General features: G+C 39.8%; 1 protein-coding gene across 2 annotated transcripts in view; it reads right to left on the bottom strand.

Moving 5' to 3' along the window:
- The window catches only part of LOC126281228 (anaphase-promoting complex subunit 4-like), a 124,196-nt gene that overhangs the window by 95,115 nt on the left and 3,670 nt on the right, over window positions 1-25,411 (bottom strand). For both annotated transcript variants that reach the window (XM_049979993.1, XM_049979994.1), the window contains exons 2-4: window positions 18,712-18,861; window positions 12,143-12,271; window positions 8,047-8,309 (exon numbers count right to left, since the gene is read on the bottom strand). In XM_049979993.1, the coding sequence (XP_049835950.1) occupies window positions 8,047-8,309; window positions 12,143-12,271; window positions 18,712-18,820 (501 nt within the window). In that variant the 5' untranslated portion in view covers window positions 18,821-18,861. The remainder of the gene's footprint in view (window positions 1-8,046; window positions 8,310-12,142; window positions 12,272-18,711; window positions 18,862-25,411) is intronic.

Raw genomic sequence — 25,411 nt, 5'->3', positions numbered from 1 at the left:
GTGAAGGAAGTGATTGGTATCTTCTCTCTCCTGAATCTATTTCCCTCCTCATCCATCTTATATATGCTTCCCAAAATACTGAAGCCCTGCTGTAGCTGATTATTGTGGTCCCACTAAAAGAATTTTGGGCTCATTGTCCAAAATCTAGCCTCCAACATTTCAATTTCTAGCATTGTGATTCTTCTGTCTATTACAGCATACTCAGTAAAAATCCTTATGAAACTTTTGATGTTGTCTCCTAGGCCATTTATACATGTACTGAAAAGTTGTGGTCCTATAACTCTCCCTTGGCATATGCCTGAAGTTACTTTTATGTCTGAAGACTTTTAATTGAAAATGACATCTTGTGATATGCATGCCTGTATTCAGCTTATTTACAATGTGCAAGAAATGGGAATATAGCGTAATATATAAAATGAAATTACATGTCAAATTATTTAAAATTTGATTATACCGCCATAGCCGGTCCCAAGCCCGGTTGAGAAAGGAGGGGGAGGAGTAACACCTCATTAAAAAAACCTTGATTCACCTGGCCTGGGTGATAGTACGTGGTGAGGGCCCCTTGCCAGGAATACGGTGAAGACCTCAATGGCAGCGAAGGCGGAGAAGATGGGCTTCGGTACGGCGGAGCTGGCGGAAGAGGCGCCTTTTCTCTTTGGGTACAAAAAGAGTACAAGTAACGACTGAACCCCAGAGGGGCTACAGACAGTGTCTGACTCATGGTGAGCGGCTGACTTTAGGCTGGGCATCCTACTGCCTATGTGGAAAGTAACAGGAATCTACCACATTACATTCCCAAGCAGTACATGGTATGTCTCTCGATGTGAAAGATTCCGGAGTTAAAACTTCCCCTCATTCGGATCTCCGGGAGGGAAACACATTGAGAGTAGACATACACTCCTGGAAATTGAAATAAGAACACCGTGAACTCATTGTCCCAGGAAGGGGAAACTTTATTGACACATTCCTGGGGTCAGATACATCACATGATCACACTGACAGAACCACAGGCACATAGACACAGGCAACAGAGCATGCACAATGTCGGCACTAGTACAGTGTATATCCACCTTTCCCAGCAATGCAGGCTGCTATTCTCCCATGGAGACGATCGTAGAGATGCTGGATGTAGTCCTGTGGAACGGCTTGCCATGCCATTTCCACCTGGCGCCTCAGTTGGACCAGCGTTTGTGCTGGACGTGCAGACCGCGTGAGACAACGCTTCATCCAGTCCCAAACATGCTCAATGGGGGACAGATCCGGAGATCTTGCTGGCCAGGGTAGTTGACTTACACCTTCTAGAGCACGTTGGGTGGCACGGGATACATGCGGACGTGCATTGTCCTGTAGGAACACAAGTTCCCTTGCCGGTCTAGGAATGGTAGAACGATGGGTTCGATGACGGTTTGGATGTACCGTGCACTATTCAGTGTCCTCTCGACGATCACCAGAGGTGTATGGCCAGTGTAGGAGATCGCTTCCCACACCATGATGCCGGGTGTTGGCCCTGTGTGCCTCAGTCGTATGCAGTCCTGATTGTGGCGCTCACCTGCACGGCACCAAACACGTATACGACCATCATTGGCACCAAGGCAGAAGCGACTCTCATCGCTGAAGACGACACGTCTCCATTCGTCCCTCCATTCACGCCTGTCGCGACACCACTGGAGGCGGGCTGCACGATGTTGGGGCGTGAGCGGAAGACGGCCTAACGGTGTGCGGGACCGTAGCCCAGCTTCATGGAGACGGTTGCGAATGGTCCTTGCCGATACCCCAGGAGCAACAGTGTCCCTAATTTGTTGGGAAGTGGCGGTGCGGTCCCCTACGGCACTGCGTGTGATCCTACGGTCTTGGCGTGCATCCGTGCGTCGCTGCAGTCCGGTCCCAGGTCGACGGGCACGTGCATCTTCCGCCGACCACTGGCGACAACATCGATGTACTGTGGAGACCTCACGCCCCACGTGTTGAGCAATTCGGCGGTACCTCCACCCGGCCTCCCGCATGCCCACTATAAGCCCTCGCTCAAAGTCCGTCAACTGCACATACGGTTCACGTCCACGCTGTCGCGGCATGCTACCAGTGTTAAAGACTGCGATGGAGCTCCGTATGCCACGGCAAACTGGCTGACACTGACGGCGGCGGTGCACAAATGCTGCGCAGCTAGCGCCATTCGACGGCCAACACCGCGGTTCCTGCTGTGTCCGCTGTGCCGTGCGTGTGATCATTGCTTGTACAGCCCTCTCGCAGTGTCCGGAGCAAGTATGGTGGGTCTGACACACCGGTGTCAATGTGTTCTTTTTTCCATTTCCAGGAGTGTATTTGAAAGGAAGAAAGGGAAAGTGAAGGGAGGAAAGATACGGATTGGAACATGGAATGTGAGGACACTTCTGCAAGCAGGAAAGCTAGAGAATGCAAAACAGGAGATGAAAAGGAACAGATCAGATGCCCTCTGTTTGTGTGAAATGAGATGGGGAGAGAATGGGGAGATAGAAAGTGGAGATTATAAACTCTTTTACTCAGGGGAAATCAAGAGTGGTGAAAACAGAGTAGGAATATAGATAGGGCAAAAGTTGAAAAATAAGGTAATGAAGGTACAATATATTGATGGAAGACTGATGATGATACGACTGAAGGGTAGTTCAAAAGATCTGGTATTAATACAGGTATATATGCCAACCAGCCAGCACAGAGATGAGGAAGTGGAAGAATATTATAGAAAATACAAGAACTCATCGAGAAGGAAAATAGAAATGCCTGCATTATCATCATGGGGGACTGGAATGCAGTGATGGGTGAAGGAAGAGATGAAGATACAGTAGGAAAATTTGGATTAGGAATAGGAAATGAGAGAGGTGAACGACTAATTAGTTTTTGTAAAGAAAATTCATTAGCAGTGGGTAACACATTATTTAAACACCACAAAAGGAGACGTTACATATGGATATCAAATTTGAATAGGGAAAGGTATCAGCTGGACTACATCCTGATACAAAAAAGGTTCAGGAACTGTTTGAAGAATGCTAAAGCTTATCCAGGAGTGGATATAAATTCAGACCACAACCTAGTGATGGGAGAAATACAAGTGAAGTTGAAAAAAGTCTGGAGAGGTAAAGCAAAGGAAGGACTAAACATAGAAAGACTAAAAGTGGTAGGAAAGGCATCAGATTGGGAGAACAGATTTATGGAAAAATGGGGAAGAGGTAGTGTTGATGAAAGTGTTAATGACAAGTGGATAAAAATGAGGGAAGGACTCTTGGACTCTGCCAAAGAGGTACTAGGAATTAGAGTATCCCAAAGCACCAAGAAAGAATGGATAACAGAAAACATGTTGAAAAAGATGGAAGAGCGCAGAAAGTAGAAAAGTGTAGAAACTGAAGAAGGCAAAAAGAGGTACTAGAAACTGAAAAATGAATTAAGAAGAGAAACTGAAGAAGCAAGAGAAAAATGGATGAAACAGAAATGCGACAAAATAGAGAAAATGCAGAGAGAGGGAAAGTATGAAATGATGTATAAACTGACTAGTGAAATAGTTTTTGAACGTAAAAGAAAGAGGAGTAACTTGGAAATAGAAAGAGGGGATGGTACTCTAGCAGAAGAACCACAGGAGGTTTTGAACAGATGGCAAGAATATATTGAATGTCTGTATAATGGGGATGAAATGCAAAGCGAAATTAAGGTTAAAGAGGAGCAATATGTGCCGGAAGATGGAAAGCGATTTACCATCTTGGAAGCAGAAGTAGAAAAGGCGCAGAAGGAGATGAAGAATAGCAAGGCATGTGGAATAGATGATTTGCCAGCAGAACTGTTGAAGAGTCTGGGAAACAAGGCAAGACAAGAAATAGTCTACCTCTGTAACGAGATATTTGATGAAGGGGAATGGCCTGAGGACTTTGCTGCAACAGTTATGATACCAATAGAGAAAAAGAGAAACACTAAAAAATGTGAAGAGCACCGGACCATCAGTTTAATTTCTCATGTAGCTAAAGTCTTGCTGAGAGTGTTGAATAAAAGGTTATATGGCAAGCTGGATAGAGGGATTGCACAGGAGCTGTTCGGATTTAGAAGAGGAAAAGGAACAAGAGATGCTATTGGCCTGCTAAGAACTATAGGGGAAAGATATATGGATAGGGTAGAGAAATGTTTGCTGTTTTTATAGATTTAGAAAAGGATTTGGACAGAGTTCAGTGGAACAAGCTGATGGATATTTTGAAGAGGAAAGGGGTAGATTGGAAAGAGAGATGACTGATACAGAATTTATATTTACACCAGAAAGTAAGGATAAGGATTGGAAATGAAATGTCAGAAGGAAGCAGCATTGGATGAGGTGTTAGACAGGGTTGTTGCCTTTCCCCACTGTTGTTTAACATATACCTTGAAGAGATTAGTGTGAAAAGCTTAGATGGGAAAAGAGGAATATGTATTGGTGGAATGAGAATAGAATGTATAAGATTTGCTGATGACATGGTATTAGTGGCAGAAAGTGAGCGGACAGTGAATAACATGCTCAAAGCTTGTGTGGAATATGGGATGCAAATAAACACAGCAAAAACAAAGAGTATGGTCATCAGTACAAGACGCAGACTGTCCAATATTAAAATAGGACAATCTACCATTAGCCAAGTAAGTGAATTTAAATATCTCGGAAGCACAATAACTGAAGACTTGAGATGTCACCAGGAGGTGAAAACTCGCATTGCCATAGTGAAGGAGGCATTCAAGAGAAAGAGGAGACTCTTACGTGGCAAATTAGATAAAGGACTAAGGAAAAGGCTTGGCAAATGTTTTGTCTGGAATGTGGCACTATATGGGGCAGAAACTTGGACACTGAGACGAGAGGATGAAAAAAGGTTAGAAGCATTTGAGATGTGGATGTGGAGGAGAATGGAGAGAATAAGCTGGGTGGAAAGAGTGAGTAATGAAAGAGTATTGGGAAGTGTTGGTGAGAGAAGATGTTTGCTAAAGGTTGTAAGAGAAAGGAAAAAGAACTGGTTGGGACATTCATTGAGAAGGGAGTGCTTGCTAGTAGATGCTTTGGAAGGATTGGTTTGTGGAAGAAGACTGAGAGGAAGAAGGAGATACAAGGTGATAGACGACATGAAGGGAAGAGGAAATTGTGCAGACCTGAAGAGGATGGCAGAAGACCGGACAGCCTGGAGAACTACCATGTAAAAACCTGCCTTTAGGCAGAACACTCATGATGATGACACTGTCTGCACTGTTTGAACTTCACTGAGTTACTTTGCTCATGTACATTTTTTTCCTATTAAATAGAAGACAAATTTTGTTTGAGATATACTTCTTGAACATGGCAAGTAACATTGTCCAAGTCTCCAGGTGATTATCATGTATCAGAATTGTGGCAGCTGTCCAGGCAGCAATGGTAACAAGGGGATCACCTTGAATTCTCTCCAACATAGTCTCTCAACCAAAAATGTAAAATGACATGAAATTCCTTACAAAGAAATTTTCAAGTAAATGTAATAACAATATTTTTCAGTTGGTAGAAGAAGTATCTGAACACTGCATAAGGACAAAAAGCATCATCTGTATGGCCTGAAAGATTCCTTGTCAAATATAACAGAATTTGGAATGGACTACAGCCTTCTCCCATTACTTGCCAATACAAATTAAGTGACAGTTTGCCAGCCAAATGTTCTATACAAATGCATTGAACTTGAATCTGCTCAACATCATTCCCAACACATGTTGTTTACCATATAAGCTAACAAAGAGTTCTAGGGGAGTGTATCATGGTACAAACTATTGCAACTTGGTTCAGAACTGCTTGGATACAGTCCTGGAATTCAAGATTACAATACATCCACTCCACTTAGTGTAGTCTGTTTATATCTACCTCAGCATTTTCATTTCCATTGATTGTTTTTCTGGTAGAAGAATGGCAAGCACTCATCAATAAGGTGCTTAGTATTATCTTCATTGAATACAACTCTGTGGGTAGGTAAGCCAAAGGAAAAGCCAATGACATAGCTGAAATACATTGCCTATCCTACATTTAAAACACTGAGTGACATTCCACTGCTTAAAATAACTCCATTACTGGAGCTTATGATGATTAAGCTTCAAAGTAGCTGCATTTATCTGCACAAATTTTATTACAATATTATTTACCTCAAATTTACCCTGCTGACAAGTACAAACCTTCTATTTCACAAAAGATTTGGGGATAAATGAAAAGTGACATGGGTTTGCAAACACAGCCTGTGCTTTAGCAGTCAGTTCTTTTAATTACAAAATGTATATACAGCCACTTCAGTTGCACAGAATTTTGTCAGTTGACCACAGTTTCGACTGGAGTAGGGTAATCTTCATCAGAGTAAAAAGTTACATGGAATCACACCATTGTTTAAAATGTCTGAGCACCATGCTGCGATTACATGTATTCCATGTAACTTTTTATTCTGATGAAGATTGCCCTAGTGCAACTGAAACCATGGTCAACCAACTAAATTTTGTGCAACCGAAGTGGCTGTGTATGTGTTCTGTAATTAAACAGTGTACGGTTGCTGGATCACAGCCAATAAAATGATTAAGATTTCAACTTCTTTTAATGTCCAGCCAAGCACTGCCTGGAATATGTCACACAGAATATCACTTGTGTTTGAGTGTTTGCTCTTGTATAGGAAACATATTTTTATCCACAATCTCAACCATTTAAAAGATATCAGTGGCATTAACCTGTTACAAGGTGCATCCAGAAAGTAGGTTTCCCCATTTTTGAAAAACAAAGACAACATAGTTACATGAAAACTTTATTGGCAACAGGTACGGCAATATTTGAGCTATTTTTCAATGTAGTCACCAAACGAATTGAGATACTTGTCATATCATGAGCTCAATTTTTGTATTCCTGTGTTGCAGAAGTCTGCTGCCTGCGAATGGAACCAGTGTGTGACAGTCATCTTCAGCTCTTTGTTGTTGGCAAAATGCTGGCGAGAGGACAGGTTTTTGTTGAGGTGCAAGAAAAGATTGTTGGGAGCAAGATCAGGACTGTATGCTGGACGATCAAACTGCTACCAGCCAAACATCTGCAAAACAGTTGCTGTACGCTGAGCCGCATGGGGACGAGCATAGTCATGGAGCAGCATGACACCTGCAGTACGCATTCCTCGCCTTTTATTCTGAATGGCACATCACAGTTTCCACATTGTTTCACACTAATGGTCAGCTTCACCGTTTCACCTCTGGACCGGAAGTGAACGAGCAGAATGCCCTTCCTATCCCAAAACATCAAGCACATCACTTTCTGCACTGACACAGTCTGTTGGAATTTCATCTTGAACAGAAATCCACTGTGATGGCAATGCATTTACTGCTGTTTGGTTTCCGATGTCAAGTGAGAAATTCATGTCTCATTGCCTGTGACAATATCATCAAAGAATTCATTGCCATCATCATAATACTGCTGCAGAAATGCCAGTGCTGCTCCCAAACCATTTCAATTTGTGCTCAGGTGTCCGGCAAACAATTTCTTGAACAGCAGGTGCTTAGTGACAATTTCATGCAACAAGACTCACAATACCCGTGGAATATGGCTGCTGAGATCCATAATCATGAAGTGACAGTTCTCCAGGTTGCAATGCTGCACCAGCTCAACCAGATGATCACTGATGAAGGACGGTCACCCACTACACTTTTCATCATGGACACACTGACGACCTTCACAAAAAAGCCTACACCAGCAACGCACCATCTGTTTGCTCATGATGTTCTGCCTACAGATCTGACAGAACTGGCGATGAATTTTGATGGGCCCTATATTTTGTGCATAATGGAACCTTATCACTGACCAAACCTCACAGGAGGTGGGAGAATGAATAAGAGACGCCATTTCAGGGCACTGCAGCGACGGTACTGACACCAGGCTAACCTGTCTGGCCAGCATTTGATTGACATGTCATAGATCTGTTGTGCACACACAATTTTCCTGGCTGAATATATCTGCTTTAAAGGGTACAACATTGGGAAACTTACTTTCTGGATGCGTCTCGTATATGACATGCTAGTAAAGAAGTAGTAACATATAACCTTTTTGCAGTCCTCAGGATTATCGTCTACCACACAACCAGTACCAGGGCCAAAGCTGCGGGAAAGAGAGGGCAGTTTTGGCAGGAATGGACTGCAATGTTTAATGGTAGAAGAGTGAGGAGTTGTGCTGTCATCAGTTCCCTTCCTTCTGACATCTTTGGATTTCTCTCTCTCCTGGACCCATGAAATACATGTAACCTCTTTCTGAGTCTGTGTGGAATGTAATATTTCTTTGTTCTCCACATCCACCAAAAGTATTTCACCTGTGTCAAAAATTATCAAACAGACATTTTTTTTTACACACATATACAGCACAAAAAAACTGATAAGATTATAATGATAATAAATTACATTTAGTTATTGATTCAATAACCACCTTCTCTGATACTGCAGTTTAGTGAGAAGTTTCTGTTAATTTACTATTTATTCCTGGCAGTTGCGCCCCTGCCTGACATACATTGACCACAATATTTTCAATGGGTGAGCACTGACAAAATTTGCTTTTAGTGTTTGGTGAAATTGGTATCTTCATGATTTATTTCTGTGTTAACAATTTCTCCTGCAGCTTTGCATTTATTCACTATTCATTTATTCATTATACATTTATCATTTGCTTAGCACTTTGCTGCCCTGATATCAGACCTGTAAAGCTTTTTCACTTTCACACACATTAGCATTACAACATTCCAGTGGTGGATACACATGAGGGGGCGCGTAAGGCCACCTGCATTGCCACCCGTGCCGCCCCTTCCAGTCAGCCCACACGCTATTCATTAATTTCTTTCGTCAGTCGACTCGACTGAATGAGTTATTGAGTAGTTGTACCTTCCTACGTAGCACGTGCATCCGTGTCATCACATTTTATATGTTTCTGCCTGGCATATAGATAGTTAACACATCATTTAAGAAAGAGAACTACAATTGTAACTTTTTTTTATTTCATAAGATGGCATTGACTTGTATATGTGTATAATCCGTTTAAATAAAACTTTCTTAAACACTGCATGTAACTTGATTATTTTTTATCATGGTAAAAGTAAAGGTAGATCAAAATATCTTTAATGCCCCCTCCTTGTGGTTTTTCTGTATCCGCCACTGCAACATTCTGACCTATCATGATACTGTTGTTGATATGGTCTTCACTTCTGAGACTGGTTTAATGCAACTCTCCATGCTTCTCTACCTTGTGCAAGCTGCTTCATCTCTCAGAATGTACTGCAACCTACATCCTTCTGAATCTGCTTAGTGTATTCACCTCTAGATCTCCCTCTACGATTTTTACCCTCCACGCTGCCCTCCAATACTAAAATGGTCATCCCTTGATGCCTCGGAAACATTTCCTACCAACCGGTCACTTCTTCTAGTCAAGTTGTGCCACAAACTTCTCTTCTCTCCAATCCTATTCAATATCTCCTCATTAGTTATGTGATCCATCCATCTAATCTTCTTCAGCATTCTTCTGTAGCACCACATTTCGAAAGCTTCTATTCTCTTCTTGTCCAAACTATTTACCGTCCATGTTTGACTTCCATGAATGGCTACACTCCATACAAATACTTTCTGAAACGACTTCCTGACACTTAAATCTATACTTGATGATAACAAATTTCTCTTCTTCGAAACGCTTTCATTGGCATTGCCACTCTACATTTTATATCATCTCTACTTCGACCATCATCAGTTATTTTGCTCCCCAAATAGCAAAACTCCTTTACTACTTTAAGTGTCTCATTTCCTAATCTAATTCCCTCAACATCATCCGATTTAATTCAACTACATTCCATTGTCCTCGTTTTGCTTTTGTTGATGTTCATCTTATACCCTCCTTTCTGTTCAACTGCTCTTCCAAGTCCTTTGCTGTCTCTGACAGAAATACAATCTCACTAGTGTACCTCAAAGTTTTTATTTCATCTCCATGGATTTTAATACCTACTCTGAATTTTTGTTTTGTTTCCTTTACTGCTTGCTCAATATACAGATTGAATAACATCAGGGAGAGGCTACAGCCCTGTCTTACTCCCTTCCCAACCATACCATGATATAGTAGCATCATAATTCTAATTCTGCTTAGATGTTGGGTGTACTAATTTTTGGATTTTGTGGTTCTGTACAGTGACTGCTTGGGAGGTTTCTTGTAGCAGCTAGGGAAATATGCTTCAACATTTTTAATTAACAGGTCTATAAATGTTTTGGTCAATTTGCTAGCATCGGCACTGGTTATTATTTTATACCATTTTCATCATCATCTTTGTTACCCCTATATCCAACATCTAGTCGGGTTGGGGTACCAATGGTACTTTACCACTTTACTCGGTCTTTCCACCATTCTTCTTCCACAATTTGGTTCCACAGCAGGTTTATACCATTTTATTGAATTCAATTTGTTTCTCCCATAGTGGGGGGGGGGGGGGGGGCGGCGGCGCAGTATCCCAAAGAAACAACATCTTCCTGTTTTGGCCTATAATTTCAAATTTTGCCTCTATGCACAGTTCTCGTACATCTATTAAGTTCTTAGATTAGGTTCACACTATTTTAAACACAGGCAGATACACGACCATGTTTTAAGCTTATTCTATGGTTCTTCAGTAGCTAGATGACAACTAATAACCATATGGTACACTTAATTTTAGTTCTTCATTAACTTAAAACACCAAACAATGACTAATTAACCAGCATGTAAAGACTCAATTACTTGAAAAAAAAAATGTATTACAGATTTCCACATTTCTTTGTTTAATTTGATTAATACAGGGTGTTTATACAGGAATATCGAAGTTTCAACGCTTTATAATATTTATTACATTAAACTCACAGTTATAAATGATATGTCCAATGAAAGAGCAACTCAAACAGTTGTGTTTGGCACCAGTGTGCAATGTTTCTGCCGCAATCTGTTAGACAGCGATAGTAGCGTAGAGGTGACTAGTGAACAGGAAGCATTTTGTTTTGCAATTTGCTAAGACAGAATCTGTAGTTACTGTGCAACGTACATTCCACCTGAAGTTCAATTGTGATCCTCCAAGTGATGATAAAATTCGTAGATGGTATCATCAATTTGAAGATACCGGCTGCCTTTGTAAACGGAAGAGCACAGGACGACCAAGAGTTAGTGTCAGTTCGGAAGGCTAGTTGTGAATTACAAGCTCCCATGTCGACTGCTTGGAAAGTTTTAAGAAAACACGTACAACTACGTCCTTACCATTTACAATTATTACAGGCTCTAAAGCTGACAGACCATGGATTATGTGCAAACGAAACGTTGTTTCATGACTATGAAGATTTTCGGGATCATGTTGTCTTCAGTGATGAATCGACCTTTCACCTTAGTGGACATGTTAACACTCACAATGTGCGCATCTGGGGCTCAGAAAATCCGCACGAGGTGGTACAAATGCAACGAAATTCCCCTAAAGTGACTGTTTTTTGTGACGTACCCTGCTGGAAAGTCTATGGGCCTTTCTTTTTTGGTGAACCTACTGTAACGGGCACTTCTTACCTTGATACATTAGAGCAATGACTCTTCTTTCAGTTGGAAGAAGATGAGCCAGAGAACTTCATTTTCCAGCAAGATGGTGCACCACCTCACTGGTAGAGGGAAGTATGCAATCGGTTGAACTTCACTGTACCCGTGCATTGAAGAGGCTGCAAGGGGCCCAATGACAGGACTTGCTTTGCATGGCCTCCACATTCCCCCGACCTAACACCATACAATTTTTTAGTTTGGGGCTTCACCAAGGATCGTGTGTACGTGCCTGTGCTACCAGCAGAACTCGCTGAATTAAGAAACCAGATTGAAGCAGATGTTGCTACAATCACTGAAGACACACTTATCAATGTTTGGGAAGAACTCAGCTATAGACTTGATGTGTGCCGTGTGACAAATGGTGCTCACATTGAACATTTATAAGGTTCTTGGTAAAACTGTTTGAGTTGCTCTTTCATTTGACATATCATTTATAACTGTAAGTTTAATATAATAAATATTATAAAGTGTTATTCATTTATAAACACCCTGTATTTTAGGTGGACTTCATCGTGTGTGTGCATGTGTTTTTATGCCTCTACTGAAAGGTAATGGGATTCTGTTTTAACATACCATTGCTGTAGCCAATAGCAATCACCTTCCCATCTGGTCTCCATGCCATTCCCTTCACAGACAATCCTTCTGACGGAGGTGGAAATGACCAAACCTTCTGCCATGTTAATCTGTGCAATGCAACTTCACCTGAAAATACAGAATACGTTTGAAAATCAAAATAAAACTTTGCGGGGAAAATAAACAATGCCAAGGTAACCACTCACTCATACTCATCTTTCAGCCCTCCTCTTCAATGACTCACAAACTCATGCAAACAGGGCTGGGTGCTCTCGTATTTGATTACTGGCATGCGGCAAATGGTACTGTAATGTGTGCACACTGTCAACATATATGGTAAATACAATGCCTTTAAACTCCCCCATGGCCAGAATTATTTGGGATTAAAGTCAGGCGAATGTCTTTCTGCAGGGAATAACAGGACTGCACTTCACTGTTAAAACTGTTCACTCACAATATAGCCATTAATATTGTTGTAATGCCAGTACAACTTCAAAATGATACATGCAGATTGTCTGATGTAAAATATAGGATGATGATTGAATATCGATAAGAACAGGCTGCATCTCCAGTATTATTTCCATATATATTTACAACACTTTTTTTAGTTTGTTTCGAACAGTACTAACTAGAGTAACAGAATGGGGCACTTCTTTTTTTTGGACAATGCAATGCTGTACCACAGAGGTCATATAAACCCTTCATCTCCATCTTGCCAATGTTTAGATCAACTTACGAGTTAAGGTCAGTCATACTTTTATTATTTATTTATTTACATTTTCTTTGCATGGAGCCAGTACAATATGGGTTTTGCATAAGTCAGAAATAATAACTCAACAACAACTACATTTACAAAATATGTTACATAATACAGTGTTGCATCTATTTTATACTGTTATTACTTTACTTTATGGTGTATCATGAGCAGCGTCTTAGAATCCATTGAATGAATATAAATATTTTTCTATGAGAAAATATTTTAATTTATTATTAAAATCAATCCTTTTTCATGTTCTAAGTAGTTTGGTCACTTGTTAAACAGATCAAACCATTGATGTATGGGCTCCTATCTGTCATTTTTAATATTGTTCTTTTCCAATGTTGTTGTGGTCTTCAGTCCTGAGTCTGGTTGGATGCAGCTCTCCATGCTACTCTATCTAATGCAAGCTTCTTCATCTCCCAGTACCTACTGCAACCTACATCCTTCTGAATCTGCTTAGTATAGTCATCTCTTGGTCTCCCTCTACGATTTTTACCCTCCACACTGCCCTCCAATGCTAAATTGGTGATTCCTTGATGCCTCAGAACATGTCCTACCAACCGATCCCTTCTTCTGGTCAAGTTGTTCCACAAAAGGTCTCTTCTCCCCAATCCTATTCAATACTTCCTCATTAGTTATGTGATCTACCCATCTAATCTTCAGCATTCTTCTGTAACACCACATTTCAAAAGCTTCTATTCTCTTCTTGTCCCAACTATTTATCATCCATGTTTCACTTCCATACATGGCTACACTCCATACAAATACTTTCCGAAAAGATTTCCTGACACTTAAATCTATACTCAATGTTAACAAATTTCTCTTCTTCAGAAACGCTTTCCTTGCCATTGCCAGTCTACATTTTATATCCTCTCTACTTCGACCATCATCAGTTATTTTGCTCCCCAAATATCAAAATTCATTTACTACTTTAAGTGTCTCACTTCCTAATCTAATTCCCTCAGCATCACCCGACTTAGTTCGACTACATTCCATTACCCTTGTTTTGCTTTTGTTGACGTTCATCTTATATCGTCCTTTCAAGACACTGTCCATTCCATTCAACTGCTCTTCCAAGTCCTTTGCTGTCTCTGACAGAATTACAATGTCATCGGCGAACCTCAAAGTTTTTATTTCTTCTCCATGGATTTTAACACCAACTCCGAATTTTTCTTTTGTTTCCTTTACTGCTTGCTCAATATGCAGATTGAACAACATCGGGGAAAAGCTACAACCCTGTCTCACTCCCTTCCCAACCACTGCTTCCCTTTCATGTCCCTCGACTCTTATAACTGTCATTTGGTTTCTGTTTAAATTGTTAATAGACTTTTGCTCCCTGTATTTTACCCCTGCCACCTTTAGAATTTGAAAGAGAGTATCCCAGTCAACATTGTCAAAAGCTTTCTCTAAGTCTACAAATGCTAGAAACGTAGGTTTGCATCTCCTTAATCTTTCTTCTAAGGTAAGTCATAAGGTCAGTATTGCCTCACGTGTTCCAACATTTCTACGGAATCCAAACTGATCTTCCCCGAGGTCGGCTTCTATCAGTTTTTCCATTCGTCTGTAAATAATTCGTGTTAGTATTTTGCAGCTGTGTCTTATTAAACTGATAGTTTGGTAATTTTCACATCTGTCAACACCGGCTTTCTTTGATATTCGAATTATTATATTCTTCTTGAAGTCTGAGGGTATTTCGCCTGTCTCGTACATCTTGCTCACCAGATGGAAGAGTTTTGTCAGGACTGGCTCTACCAAGGCCGTCAGTAGTTGTAATGGAATGTTGTCTACTCCGGGGGCCTTGTTTCGACTCAGGTCTTTCAGTGCTCTGTCAAATTCTTCGTGCAGTATCGTACCTCCTATTTCATCTACATCCTCTTCCATTTCCATAATATTCTCCTCAAGAACATCACCCTTGTATAGACCCTCTATATACTCCTTCCACCTTTCTGTTTTTCCCTTTTTGCTTAGAACCGGGTTTCCATCTGAGCTCTTGATATTCATACAAGTGGCTCTCTTTTCTCTAAAGGTCTCTTTAATTTTCCTGTAGGCTGTATCTATCTTACCCCTAGTGAGTTAAGCCGCCACATCCTTACATTTGTCCTTTAGCCATGCCTGCCTAGCCATTTTGCACTTCCTGTCGATCTCATTTTTGAGACGTTTGTATTCCTTTTTGCCTGCTTCATTTACTGCATTTTTATATTTTCTCCTTTCATCAATTAAATTCAATATTTCTTCTGTTACCCAAGGGTCTCTACTAGCCCTCATCTCTTTACCTACATGATCCTCTGCTGCCTTCACTACTTCATCCCTCAGAGCTACCCATTCGTCTTCTACTGTATTTCTTTCCTCCATTCCTGTCAATTGTTCCCTTATGCTCTCCCTGAAACTCTGTACAACCTCATGTCAACTCAAACACATTCTCTTAAATTCTGAAATTATTACAGATAAAGTACACAGAGAGAAAGGCCGTCTAAGGCTTGCTCTGAACCAGAAGACTGCCGTTTTAAGACTACTCGAACACGTAAGTGGAGCAGAAGTTGAGAGATGAGAGTCCTAGCCTATCCTCAACGTTATTCAGTCTGTACACTGAGCAAAAAGAAATGGCAGATTTAAAAGAACATAAAATGTAGCTGCAATAATACGAAAAGCACTTCTGAAAACTAAAACTGTACTAACATCAAATATACATTTAAAAGTAAGAAATCTTTTCTGAAAAGTACTTCTTTTTTTTTTTAATATAACCATGTCCAGAGGGTAAAGAGAAGGAAAAACAATACAAGAAGAGAACAGACACTTTTGAAATGTGGTATTACAGAAGAATGTGGAATATTAGGTAGGTAAATTGAAAATTTACAATGATGGGCTGCACTGAATAGTGGAGAAAAGAGCTTTATGGTTCAAAATATTTCCATATGACCTGTATGTGCTCATACATCATATACTGCTAGAAAAAAAAAAAATATTACATCTGGGAACATGGCATGGATTTTGATCTGAAGATGCCATATGCCACCTGGGGGTTAGTAGATGGACTGATAATGGTTTCAACACTCATTTGACAACAGACAACGTAGTGGCACACATACCAGAGTGTCATCTGGGGCCAAATTATGGCTTTCCATGAAGTGGAATGGGCCTTTTGGAGAATTGCCACACAAGCTGGACATTATGCATCAGCAGTGTAATGCTCGTATCAGTGGTCATGTGAACACACTCACATCTGTAGACGAGGTTCTGGACATCCACACAGAACACGTGCCTGCCAAGATCATCGAATTGTTATGGGCAGCAGTGGCAGATCGTACAGTTAACACAGCACAGATAAGAGGGCTTGTGAGCTCCGACGTGTCGGCATGAACTACTGTGAACGGTTTATTAGCAGTGAGATTACAGACATGCACAATTCTAGCCTGTCTTCTGCTCATGCCACAGCATTGACCTGCACAGGTCAACTGGTTCTATCAGAGGATCACTTGGAAGACGGAATGGCACGCTGTGGTGTTCAGTGATGAAAGCAGATTTTTCCTGCATGGAAGTGATGGTTGTTGGCACATACAACATAGACATCTACATCTACATGACTACTCTGCAATTCACATTTAAGTGCTTGGCAGAGGGTTCATCGAACCACAATCATACTATCTCTCTACTATTCCACTCCCGAACAGCGAGCGGGAAAAACGAACACCTAAACCTGGTGAGCATTGTCTCATAGAGTGCATTTGTCCAAGAAATACTGGCCCCACCCAATGCCTTATCTTGGCCCCACCCTAGACCTGATGGTCTGGGGTGCAATAAGCTACACCTCTTAATCGTCGGTGTTTCTGGAGGGGATACTAACTGGCAGTCGGTACATACAAAATGCTGTTAGAGCCATTCTTCTGCTGGTCTTACAACAGGGAGGTGATGTGTTATTCCAACAAGATAATGTTCATCCATACACTGCTCATGAAACTCAATGTGCTCCGCAAGATGTGCAGCAGCTGTCCTGTCTAGCACAATCTCTGGACTTGTCTCCAGTTGAGTATTTGTGGGATATTATGGGACGAGAAGTGATGTGTGCAGCCAACAATTCTAACAGAAATATGCAAACAGGTTGAGCTCACATGGCATAATGTATCCTATGACAGTATTTGCCACCTATGAGGTCGACTAGATGCCAGAATCAGTGCCTGCATTGTTGCCTGTGGAGGCTACATTATGTACTAACATGGGTGTTTCAGCATGAGTCCTTATTTGGTATCTCAAAACTGCTTATGATATTGATCTGTAAATGTACTTATTTCATGAACTCCATATGCACTGTTGCAACAATTAAATCTTGAGTGAATTGGAAATCTCTAAATGGGTGTACTAATTTCTTTTCCAGTAGTATCTATCAGCTGAAGTTGTGTCACGATGTTGATCGTCTTGAGAAGTTTAGTTATGTAGAAAGCATCTGTTTGTTAGCAACCATACTTTGTGAGATATCTTGTTCAAATATGTGAATTATGTTTCATGTGAGTGTAGATTACTCACCATGTGTCACAAAGGTTTCTCTCTCTCAATAGGCCATTACATCCTGGCTAACAGTATGATTTTGAATCCTGGAGTACACAGATGTTAATGAGACTACACTATACTTCTGCATTTTCACAGAAATAATTATCACTTCTCCAATACGACTGTTTGTTCTATGATTACCAATAAATCTCAGCTAAGAAGACAGTTAACTGGAACATACATTGTGTATAATATGAGAGAAATTCCCTCATGGCCTGATGTCTTACATATTTTCAACAGTTTTAAGAACTTTCAACATTGCAACTGGTTGCTTCTATGCTATCTACTTTGGTCTTTGTGCAGCAGTCAAGTGGTGCAATTATTGAATAATTTTATAAAATCAATTATGAAAAAAGATATTTTCAGTAACAAATTCTACCATGATAGCTTATGTACAAGTTTTTAATTAGCAAAGCAGTTCAACATAAGATAATAATTTTCTGTGTTTCTCTGGAAAATTGCAATTGTGGACACTATATGTATCACAAAAGGCTCTCTTCTTGATGCGTGAGGTTTTGTTAGGTTCTACCTCTTGGCTCTGATCCCGTTTGTACTGAGAGTGCATGACCTCAGTTTTACAAATTATTAAACAAATGTGGATTTGTTTTATCCATTATCAAGTTAATTAGGTCTCATTTCTACAGAAGCTGGCAGATAGCATGTTAAGAATTGGACCACAACCTGTCTGTATGTGTGTGGAACACCCTCTAAACATTCTATTTTTGTTTTGCAAATTTAACATGTCAGTGATAGCTCATCTGTTGCAGAAACCATTGAAGCCCTGCTTGCCTTCTTCGCAAATTGTGCATTTAGTAACTGCTTTCACTACAGTGGAATTGCAACAGATACTTCCATTATATATGTTAATATTATTTCACATGTAGTCTCTCTGTTGTCAAGATATCTAAAAATATTGCTCTCTCATACGAGCCGTTTGTTCATTTTACTTCCTAATCATTTCCTACACACTTTGTCTCTGATGAGATGGATTGGAGAAACTTTTTCTTCCTTCAGCACACATGATATACAGTTTCTGTAACATGCCTGCTGTCTTTACCCAGATAAAGTAATGTTTGAAACTTATGAAAGATGGACATTCAAATATAATTTAATTTTTTTATGTCTGCCAGGAGACATCTCCTCATCTGTAACAAATATTATTAACACCATTTTATTTTCAAGAGCAAATGTTTAGTTAACATCAGTCGCAAATCCAATATCTAAGGTAGAAAACTGCTGCTGAAATTAATTGAATACAAATACTGACCTCTAACATTGGACAATGCTAGAAGATCCATTTTGTTGGACCACACCATACGCTCAATTTTACTGGCAACATGCCTCTCCTCCAACTGGCGCATAGCGTTTGAAGCCATGTCTGTTACTATTTTCCAGTTTCTCAAAAATAAAGATAAGTCTGAAATTAAAATAAAAAATGAAATATGAGAAGAATTGTAAAGTAGCTAATACAAATGATGAATAACAATGATTTTTATTTTAATGTGATATTCAGTTCTTCTCTCTTAGAAACATCAGCTACAACAGGCAAAAACTTACTAGCCTAGGGATTTGGGTTGACTCAGGATTATCAATCTCGATATGTGTCTGTGTGTTAGCAGTTAATTTCCATAAGTCAGGTGGTGTGCAAAATGCATTATAAGAGAATTCAAAGTCACAAAATACTCATTTTAGATCAATATTTTATAACAGTGTAACAAGTGAGCTGAAATTCAGCCAGCTTGTACCACAGATATACATACAGTATTGCACAATGATGAAATGCAGAAGAGCATATGCAAATTGGAAGACTTGCTAGTTTGGGTGAAAGGATTATTAATGATCCATTAAACGAATGACCACAAAGGCTCGCTGAAGGAGCTCTTGATTCGCCAATGTAGGCTTTGGCAAAATACTTCTTACGTTAAATATGAAGTTATCTTCAATATTCCAACTGAGCAATTCGACATTGGATTAAATTACATAAATCACAGCTTCTGTTTCATTGTTCAGGAAGATATCACTAAAAGTCACAATGGGCTTAATTAGTGTCATTCTCCACAATTAAAGTGAAATACTAATTTTTGAGAACAACAGGATAAAGCAAGCATGGAAATTTCAAGTTTCTTTATGCAGTAGTATATCATCGTTGTGTTGATGAAATATTAATTAAAAGTATTGGAAAGCTTAACAAACTGCTTGGGTTTCTAAACCATCTAAACACAACCATAATTTTATTAAACTGCACCGCCAAGGTCATAATATATTTCATATCTTTATTAAATTACTTGTTATGACCTGTGAAAATTATCAGTTTGAATACTGTCTCCCAACATAAAGTACCTTTTAACATTCAGGATATAGCTACCACATCCAAGTGACACCAGCTGAAAGTAGTTAATTTAGATGTTTATTTTAGTATTCAGCACTGATTTGAATTCCACAACGAACCTGAGTATCAATTTGGAGGGAAGATCAGAGATACTCGTGCTTCAAACTAGGACTGCAGCTTGCTCCTGTGGAGTGCATCACAATGGACATGCCACATTGGCCCTCTACTGATACAACAGTGTCCATAAATATCGCACACAGCACTTGTCTGGCAGTTCTCACTATTCTCTGAACCCTTTGATATGTGCCACTGATCGTAAAATCAATATTATGGACCTTTTCATAATTGTTGTGCCTGTCTGCAACTCAACATCTCTTCTATATGGTGAGTAGCAATTTACCCTTTCTATAATGTTATTGTCATTCCTTCCTGGATTTTCCACTGACTGATCGTAAAGTGATTGATCTCACCTATATTTGCATTTCTCAGTGAACTGTTTGTGCACACTTGCAATGACTTTTGCTACTCTCTGGACTTTACTTCTGACTAGCTGCTCACTTTACAAATTCTGCCATAACTGACCAATGGGACCACCAGTTTGTTCCCAAGCTCTGTGCCAATGACAGTATGGGTGATCATAAACTGTGTTCTGCTTAGTCCATGTACGAAAGAAAAAATTATGTTATGTAACTGATCTTAACTGCATTATAATATAGTACTATGTAAAATAACAACTCTTATAAAGCCCTTGTGTTTTCAGTCGATATAATCAGCACAAATCAGTCCTCTTTCACACACATATCAGTAGAATATCAGATATTAGACAAATAAATTACCCTTCTTACAATCCAATACAGAATATAACTGGGAAAGATGATCAATTACCCCCACAGTTTAGCAACAAGCTATGGAGAACTGCTGCATATGAGGAGATGATCTTTACACAATGTGATTCTGGCCTCAAAAAGCTAAACCAGATTGAGTCAATATTGTAGCTTTCAAATATATATAAGATATCTAGGTTAATCTCAGGTTGCTTCTTGTTTCCCATACTTCATCAATTGATCATTCTTCCACTGTTTGATTATGCTTGGGTTAATGTAATTTGCACAGCAATCAGGTTCTCATAAAAGTCACAAATTATCATATTTATTTAGAAAAAAGATAGATGTTACTCACCATAAAGCAGAGATGCTGAGTCGCAGATAGGAACGAAAACACACACACACACACACACACACACACACACACACACACACACACACACACACACGTGTGCACGCAACTACTGTCTCCAGCTGCTGTGGTCAGACTGGGAGCAGCAGTGCATGATGTGAGAAGCAAGCGGACAGCGGATGTAATGAGGAGACTTGGGTCTGGAGAGGGAGACATTGCAGGTTAGCACTGGGAGATGGTGAATTGCAGCTTGTGGGAGCATAAAGGGACAAGATAGAGAAAGGGGTAGTACAGCTAGATGCAGTCGGGAGGTTAGAACGAGGGCAGGGGGCAGCGTAGCGGGGAAGGCGAGAAGTAAAAAGACTATGGATGTGTTGGTGGCACAGAGGGCTTTGCAGTGCTGGAATGGTAACAGAGAAGGGGCTAAATGGATAAGAACAGTAACTTATAAAGATTGAGGCCAGGAGGGTTATAATATTGTAGGATATGTTTCAGCGAGATTCCAACTCGTGTAATTCAGAAAAGCTGGTGTTGTTGGGAAGGATCCAGATGGCACAGGCTGTGAAGTAGTCATTGAAATGAAGAATGTCGCATTCCACCCGTTTGCTTCTCCCATCAAGCACAGCTACTCACAATCTGTCCTCATCAACTGGAGACAGTGATCATGTGTGTGTTACATTTGTTTGTGTGTGTATACTTCCGATGAAGGCCTTCTTGGCCAAAAGCTCACTTTCTAACAGTATTTTTGTTATGAGTATCTGCAACTCAACATCTCCGCTATATAGTGAGTAGTAACTATCCTTTTCATGATATTTTCACATGCCATCCTGAATATTCCATAGATTCATATTTATTTTGGAGTATATTCAGTGTCACAAATATAATACTAGTATTTTATTTATATTTTTATTTACTGTTAGCCCTGTAAATATTTCATGGGTCCATGTTGGTCAGATGTGGAATGGGTCAATAGAAGTGTTACATGTGACATATCGTGGTCTTCAGTCTGAAGTCTGATTTCATGCAGCTCTCCATGCCACTCTATCTTGTGCGAGCCTCTTCATCTCCAAATAATTACTGCAACCTACATCTTTTTGCACCTGCTTAATGTATTCATCTTGTGGTCTCTCCCTAAGACTTTTTACCACCCACTCTTTCCTCCAACCTTTCGTTTAGGTTTGGGGGTATAAAGGGACTACAGGATCATCAGTTGGTGATGCCGTCATGTCTCATAATGTGTCCTATCAAATGATCCATTTTTTTGGTCAAGCTGAGCCACAAATTCCTTGTCTCCCTACTTCTATTTAGTACCTCCTCATTAATGACAAGATTTACCCATCCAATCTTCAGCCAGTCTTCTGTACCACATCTTGAAAGCTTCTATTCTCTTTTTATCTAAACAGTTTATCGTCCATGTTTCAATTCCATACATGGCTACACTCCCCGGACAAATACCTTCAGAAAAAACTTCACATCAATATTTGATGTTGACAAATTTCTCTTCTTCAGAAATGCTTCTCTTGCCTTTCGCAGTCTACATTCTACTTTGGTCATCATCAGTTATTCTACTGACCAAATAGCAAAATTCCTTTACTATTTGAAGTGTCCCGTTTCCTAATCTAATTCCCTTAGCATCATCTGATTTAATTCGACTACAGTCATTTATCCTTGTTTTGCTGTTGTTGATGTTCATCTTACATGCTCCTTTCAAGACACTGTCCATTCCATACAACTGCTCTTCCAGCCCTTTGGTGTTTCTGATAGAACTACAATATCATCGGGGAACCTTAAACTTTTTATTTCTTCTCCCTGAACTTTAATTTCTACTCCAAATTTTTCTTTGGTTTCCTTTACTGCTTGTTCAATGTATATTGAAGAAAACCAGGGAGAGAATACAAACCCGTCTCACTTCCCTCTCAACCACTGCCTCCCTTCGATGCCCCTTGACTCTTATAATTGCTGCCTGGTTTCTGTAAACTTGTGACTAGCATTTTGTTCCCTGTATTTTGCCCCTGCTACCTACAGAATTTCCAAGAGGGTATTCCCGTCTACATTGTCAGAAGCTTCCTCCAAGTCCACAAATGCTATAAATATAAGTTTTCCTTTCCTTAACCTATCCTCTAAGATAAGTTTGTAGGGTCAGTATTGCCTTGCGTGTTCCTACAGTTCTCCGGAAACAAATTTATCCTCCATGAGGTCTGCTTCTAGAAGTTTTTCCATTCTTCTGTAAAGAATTCGCTTTAGTATTTTGCAACCATGACTTATTGAACAGACTGTTCAGTAATTTTCACACCTGTCAGCAACTGCTTTCTTTGGAAATTGAATCACTACATTCTTCTTGAATTGTGCGGGTATTTCCCTGTCTCATACATCTTGCACATAAAATGGAAGAGTTTTATTAGGTTTGGCCTTCCCAAAGCAATCAGTCGTTCTGGCAGAATATCATCTACTATCAAGCCTTGTTTCGACTTAGATCTTTCAGAGCTATGTCAAACTGTTCTCACAGTATCATCTATGTCCACTTCCCTTTCTATAATAATGCTTTTAAATTCACATTCCCAGTATAGACCCTCTACATACTCCTTCCACCTTCCAGGTTTCCCTTCTTTGCTTAGAATTGGTTTACCATTTGATCTCTTGATTTTCATAAAGTTACTATTCTTTTCCCAAGGGTCTCTTTAATTTTGCTGTAGGCTGTATCTATCTCTTTCACTAAGCGAAAATGCTTCTAAATCCTTACATTTGTCCTCTAGCCATTCCTGCTTAGCAGCTTTGTACATCCTACAAATCTCATTTTTTAAAACATTTGTATTCCTTTCACCTACTTCATGCGCTGCATTTTTAAATTTTCTCCTTTCATCAATTACATTCAATACCGCTCATGTATCCAAGGATTCCTATTGAGCTTTGTCTTTTTACCTGTTTGATCCTCTGCTGCCTTCTCTATTTCATCTCTTAAAGCTGACCTACTGTATTTCTATCCCATTTTCTAGTCACCTATTGTATAATGCTCTCTCTGAAGCTCTCAACAACCCCTAGTTCTTACAGCTAATCCATGTCCCATCTCCTTAATTTCCTACCACATCCCAAACTCTTCAATTTCAATATACAGTTCAATACCAATAAATTGTGGCCAGACTCCACATTTGCCCCTGGAAATTCCTTACAATTTAAAATCTGGCTCCTAAATCTCTGTTTAACCATTACGTAATCAATCTGAAACCTTCTGGTGTATCCAGGTCTCTTTCACATTCACAACCTCCTTTAATGATTCTTAAACCAAGTGTTAGTGATGACTGAATTATTTATGTAGATGATTCTACTGGGCCAGCTTCCTTTTTCATCCCCCCCCCCCCCCCCCCCCACAAAAAAACTTCTCCTCCTTTTCCTACTATTGAATTCCACTCCCCATTATACAGAGTATAACAACAACAAAATTAAAACAAAACGAATAGTTACTAACCAACAGGTTATTTCCCTACTTACATGACAGAGAGGGAGAGAGAGAGACTGCAGATGTAAATAACACTTCTGAATACAGAGCTGATGCTGACAAACCTGAATGTTCTCAAAACAGATGAGAAAAAAGTGGCATCCCAGTGACCTGTTGTGTGTGTGTGTGTGTGTGTGTGTGTGTGTGTGTGTGTGGGTGGGCGCGCGCGGGCGCCAAATTTCCAATGGGGCTGATGACTAAATCGAACATTCAGGCCATTTACTTTGATATTTATGGAAGTTACACGAAACTTATAACATATCCTGACCTCACACATGTATATGTATCTCAAACTGTTTTTCTTACATGACACCTTGAAAACCATTGATCAGTATAAATATGGAGATACAGTACTTCCTGAGTATCAAAAAAAAACATTTAACTCAATTTCCACATCAATGCCGTTAACAAAAATAGTCATGCGGAGTAGCAAATGAAATTTCTGACCACTGCCTCTGGCCACCAAGGACAGACTCTGGTCAGAGACAGTGGTCATGTGTGTGAGCTATGCTTGTGAGAAAGTGTGTGTGTTGTCTACTTTAGAAGGCCTTTTGATGGAAAGCTCACATCTCCAGTAGTCTTTCTGTTGTGCCTATCCGTGACCATCTCTGCTATGAGTCGCAATCTATCCTCTCGAAAATTTTGTTAATAATCACTTACAAGCCATAGCTGATGACTTAGTCTATTATTCAGAATGAGTCAATGAAACCTACATATAACTGGTTTTGACATGACATAATGGTGTGATGTTGCATGCGATATCATGTGCGTGGAAACAGAAAGAGAACACAAGATTAAAGATTTATCGGAAGGGAGTATACTGCATGTTATCTTGAGAGGAAAGTTATTCAATCTAGTCAACACTTCTACATTTTTTGGAGTGTGATGTCATATGATATGTGGACGATGTGGAGGACGTTTTCACTTAAGTTTCAGTTGAGTTTTGTTAATAATTTAAAACAATGGGAA

This window comes from Schistocerca gregaria, chromosome 7, assembly GCF_023897955.1.
Source record: "Schistocerca gregaria isolate iqSchGreg1 chromosome 7, iqSchGreg1.2, whole genome shotgun sequence".
NCBI lineage: Eukaryota > Metazoa > Arthropoda > Insecta > Orthoptera > Acrididae > Schistocerca > Schistocerca gregaria.
The sequence above is the reverse complement of the archived record's forward strand: the minus strand, read 5'-3'. Positions and strand labels throughout refer to the sequence as shown.